At 39.9% G+C, this 4,120-nt stretch overlaps 1 protein-coding gene across 1 annotated transcript in view; it reads left to right on the forward strand.

Moving 5' to 3' along the window:
* The window catches only part of LOC107622954 (protein LONGIFOLIA 2), a gene marked incomplete in the record, with an annotated part of 4,948 nt that continues 1,151 nt past the window's right edge, over window positions 324-4,120 (forward strand). The window contains 4 exon segments of the mRNA XM_016325036.2: window positions 324-1,363; window positions 1,554-1,624; window positions 1,826-3,925; window positions 4,024-4,120. Of these exon segments, the coding sequence (XP_016180522.1) occupies window positions 1,228-1,363; window positions 1,554-1,624; window positions 1,826-3,925; window positions 4,024-4,120 (2,404 nt within the window).

Raw genomic sequence — 4,120 nt, forward strand, 5'->3', positions numbered from 1 at the left:
TGATCAGTTCCCGCGAGATGTTAGCAAAAAAAGAGGGCCAATATAACAAATTAGAAAGCTGTGTTTGCAAATATAAATAACAAAAGGAATATTTGGCCAAATTACTCTCTCTTTCTTTTTTCTTTTTGGTAGATTAACCTTTATATATATTAGCAATTAATAAAACAAAACAACACAAAAATATAATGAATTCACTTCACAGTTCACAGTCCACCATTCACATTGTTTTGTCATGATCTTAAAAAAGTGATTAAAGACACCTAAGCTGCATATATATATATTGAAGATGCATATTTGGTATTTTAAAGCGGTGAGTGGTGACAAAATCACATGCAGATGCAGAGACAGCTCCACACACACACACCCCACTCATCCCTCATCCCACATGATTCTTTCACTTCTCCCCCAATCCCCCTTCTTCTGTTTTTTCTTACTTACTAAGCAAATAATTAACATGTTAATTAAATAATTAATTACAAGAAGAATAAAACCTTTTCTGCCAGCTCTAACCAGATAGCATTACACAATTTTATGACACACCACCCTTTCTTTTTGTTCCCTTCTGTCTTTATCCTTCCATTTTCATTTTGCATTCGTTTGTTTCTTTTTTGGTGTTCTCAGAAGAGGCTTGTTGTTCTTGTTAAGTGCTCCTACATCTTCATTTGCCTTGTTTTGTGTCTCATTGTTCTGTGGAACACAAGAAGATTTTTCTTTCAAGCACTGATTCCAGTTTATTATTATTGTCATTATTATTTTTTTTTTTTTGCCTTGCAGTTTTTCTTGAGTGGGGAAAAAAAAGCTGTGACCAAAAAGGGGGAAAAAAAAAGATGAAGTGTTAGTCGGTTAGTCTTAACTGGAAATCTTGGGATTGGAGTTTCAGTAGAATGATAAAGTTTTGAACTTTCATGTTTTTAAGAAGCCAAATCTGAAGGATTTGATGAAACTGGCTGAAGGGTATTTAGTTCCTGTTTCATTTCATCATGAAATGTTGAATTGTAGCCAGCAGCACTAGGTAAAGAAGAAGAAGAAGAGTGGTGCATTTACTTATCTTGATGATGAATTGAGTGTGGGGTTCATATAGAATGATGATGATACTTTTCTAGACGGGGTTTTAATTCTGAAGTGTTGTGGTGTGAGTAGATTTGAGAGTGTTGAAATGATAAGTTATTTAGTGATTGGTTAATTGTGGGGTTGTAATTACCAATTATAGGGTTGCAATAGATTGATATGGCTGCAAAGCTTCTGCATTCTTTGGCAGATGATAACCCAGATCTGCAGAAGCAGATTGGATGTATGACTGGGATTTTCCAGCTCTTCGATCGCCACCATGTTCTTGCGCCTCGCCATAAGAGGATTTCTGCTGGTATATCAATATTGAAACATGGAACTTGCTCAATTTTTACTCTCTGATTTTGTCTAATTGTGTTTATTGGTCTCTGAAATGATTTATTGCTTGACAATTGAAGTATCTGCAGCTAGTTGAATTTTCTGTACAATTTTGTGAATGTTTACATCACATCATGATGCATCTAATGCTTCTGCTTTTCGTATAGGCAATCCTCACTTCGGTGATGGCAGCTTGGAAACAGATTCGAATAACATGCTCCATCAACAAACAACAATGGTAGCAAATTTCTTTTACCTGTCCTCTTCCCATGAATTGTTTTTGCTGTTTTTGCTGTCTTATCAATTATGCATATGCTGATTATGTGATAGTGTTCACTTGTTCATGTCTTATGAATGAAGTAAAATAAGATATATTGGAGTCAAACATGTCAATATTTGCATGAAACTGGATTTGAGAAGCATGGTGAATTCATTGCAGGATATGAACCTCAACAAGGGTGTGAATGAAAAACAGAGAACTTCGACTGAATCGTCAAGACCATCCTTCTCTTCTTGTTCATCATCACTATCCTCTTTGGATTGTAAGGCCGAAGCTGAAGCTACTTTCGACGGGATTGTTTTTCCCGAAACTCTTTCAAGGGATGTAGTTATGAACGAAATAGCTATCTCTTCCCATTTAGCACGTCACACACTTGACCTTAGGGATGTAGTGAAGGATTCAATGTATAGGGAGCCCCGAGGGCTGTCGGTTAAGACTACTGCCAAAGAGGAAGCTGTCTTTCATACTATGAAGCACAAGGATTCTCCGCGACCTTTTCATCCGTTGAAAGCTGTTGATGGGTCTTATGGAGTTGGAATAGATGGGAAACAAAGTGTGCCTGTTGATCTAAATGATTCCATGCGAGTGCTTGCTAAACTTAGAGAGGCACCTTGGTATTATGGAGAAACCAGAGAACATCTGAGACTGTCGCATGAAGTGAAAGACGGAAAATGGTATTCAATCTCAAAGGATTCCCCTCGGTTTGCTTATGACAGAAGGGAAACTAGCCGTTTTTCTTTTGAATCCCACGACACTATCAAATCGACACCAAAGATAAGAGAATTTCCGAGACATTCACTAGATAGTAGGGAAGGCACGTGGCGCGGTCACAATGCCGAATCAAAACCAAGTCACCACTCAAGCAAAGCTTACAGCAGCACCTCCACCTCAAATAACAAAGTTTCTAGCCCGCAACAGTCTTCGACTATCCAGAGCCGGCCTCCGAGTGTTGTAGCAAAGTTAATGGGCTTGGAAGCATTGCCGGATTCTGCTTTGGCCAGTTATACTCAATCAAGTCCAGGTGAGACTTACACAGCTCAAGATAATGGTCAGTTTCCAATATCATCAAGAGATGGATTCACCCGGCCACTCCGAGTTTCTAGTTCCCCGAAAATCTCATTGAAAGACCCAACATCCCCTCGGCGGAAGAATGCTGATCTGGTTATGAAACCCATCTCAAGTGCTAGAGTTCCCATTGAGCCTGCACCATGGAAGCAGCAGGATGGAAATAGAAGCTCTCAGAAAACAAGTTCAACAGCAACAAAAGCTCCCGCAAGAACACCGGATTCATTTACCTCGGTTTATAGTGACATTGAGAAGAGATTGAAGGATCTTGAGTTCAAACAATCTGGAAGGGATCTCAGAGCATTAAAACAGATACTAGAAGCAATGCAAGAAAAGGGACTATTAGACAACAAAAAAGAAGAGCAAGCTCCAAATGTTGCTCGAAATCAAAGAGACTATGAACCAAAAGTTATCAATTTAATCGAGAATTCTACATCGACAAGGCATCAAAATCCCCAAGGAAACAATGCTCTGTCGTCTACAATCAAGGGATATGACTCGGCAAGAGCGTTTGAATCCCCGATAGTGATCATGAAACCTGCGAAACTTGTTGAGAAAACCAGGATTTCTGCTTCTTCAGTCACACCAATTGGTTCCCAGAAACTCCAGAGCAGTGGTGCATATGTAAATAAAAATGCTGTGTCTTCAACCGGGGAAGTGAAAGATCAGCCTCCTAACACTAGTCACTGCGACCGTGATGCTTCTACGAGTGCCATCGATAAGAAAGCAAGAAATGGGAAGGCTACGAAACAAGCACAAACACAAACAAGGTCTCAACAATTTCCAAGAGAGAATAGCCCGAGTTCGGTAAAGCACTCCAGATCTGTAAGCCCAAGAATGCAACAGAAGAAGTTGGAGTTAGATAAAAGAGCTCGTCCGCCTGCGCCACCAGTGGACTCAAACAAACCAAGAAGGCTAACTGGTAAGAAGACAGCAGAATTAGGTCCCCCGTCTGGAAAAATAAGGCCAAAAGGCCGCAACTCACGGCCTGGTGACGAGCAAATGAGCGAGGCAAGCACTGAATCAAGAAGCTTAAGTTGCCAAGGGGACGATGTTTCTCTGAAGTCCGATGGTATCACCGTCGATTCAAAGACGGATATTGAATTCACCAGCAGTCTAAGATCTGCTGAAATTGAAGATGGCCAGAGCCCATCCTTGAAGGCTATGAAGCAATTGGTTTCACAAACAGTGCAAGTATAAATCATTATCATCTCCTTTAATTCAAGTTTTAATCATAGCATAAACATATTCTTAATTAGCTGATTATGATAATTATATTTTGCTTGTTCTAGAAATCATCTGAGAGGTTGGATCAGGATGAGACAATTGCTGAACTTGCAACCGTTGCCCCGGAGAATCCAAGTCCTATGTCATCTCCAGGAAAGAAGA

This window comes from Arachis ipaensis, chromosome B10 (genome assembly GCF_000816755.2).
Source record: "Arachis ipaensis cultivar K30076 chromosome B10, Araip1.1, whole genome shotgun sequence".
Classification (NCBI taxonomy): Eukaryota; Viridiplantae; Streptophyta; class Magnoliopsida; order Fabales; family Fabaceae; genus Arachis; species Arachis ipaensis.